The sequence below is a fragment of the Fukomys damarensis genome, unplaced genomic scaffold, assembly GCF_012274545.1.
Source record: "Fukomys damarensis isolate Sample0158 unplaced genomic scaffold, DMR_v1.0_HiC HiC_scaffold_19, whole genome shotgun sequence".
NCBI lineage: Eukaryota > Metazoa > Chordata > Mammalia > Rodentia > Bathyergidae > Fukomys > Fukomys damarensis.
Genome location: NW_022900931.1, coordinates 67,573,153 through 67,573,380, shown reverse-complemented (window position 1 = coordinate 67,573,380; position 228 = coordinate 67,573,153). Strand labels below are relative to the sequence as shown.

Here is a 228-nt window from a genome sequence, read left to right as displayed (position 1 = left end):
CGCCCTTTAAGAGGGCGGGGCCGAGGCCTTGCAAAGAAATCGGAGGCCAAACGGCGGCCTCCCCTTTAAGGCGCCCCTTCCGGTTTCACGTTCGCCGTTTCCCAAACTACTCCGCCCTCTGGCCCCTCCCCCAGTGCGCTCTCCGGTTCCTCACCTGCGGCCCGGTTGAGGGGACCCGGAGGAGCCCTGGGGCCTCGCCGCGGGGACCGACGGGAAGGCAGGTCGGCA

The 228-nt window shown here is 69.3% G+C and overlaps 1 protein-coding gene across 1 annotated transcript in view; it reads right to left on the bottom strand.

The window, feature by feature from the left end:
- The window catches only part of Znf628 (zinc finger protein 628), a gene marked incomplete at its 5' end in the record, with an annotated part of 5,906 nt that extends 5,679 nt beyond the window's left edge, over nt 1-227 (bottom strand). Inside the window, one exon of the mRNA XM_019206406.2 lies at nt 155-227. Coding sequence (XP_019061951.2) covers nt 155-227 — 73 coding nt within the window. The remainder of the gene's footprint in view (nt 1-154) is intronic.
- Between the last annotated feature and the right edge of the window lies 1 nt (nt 228).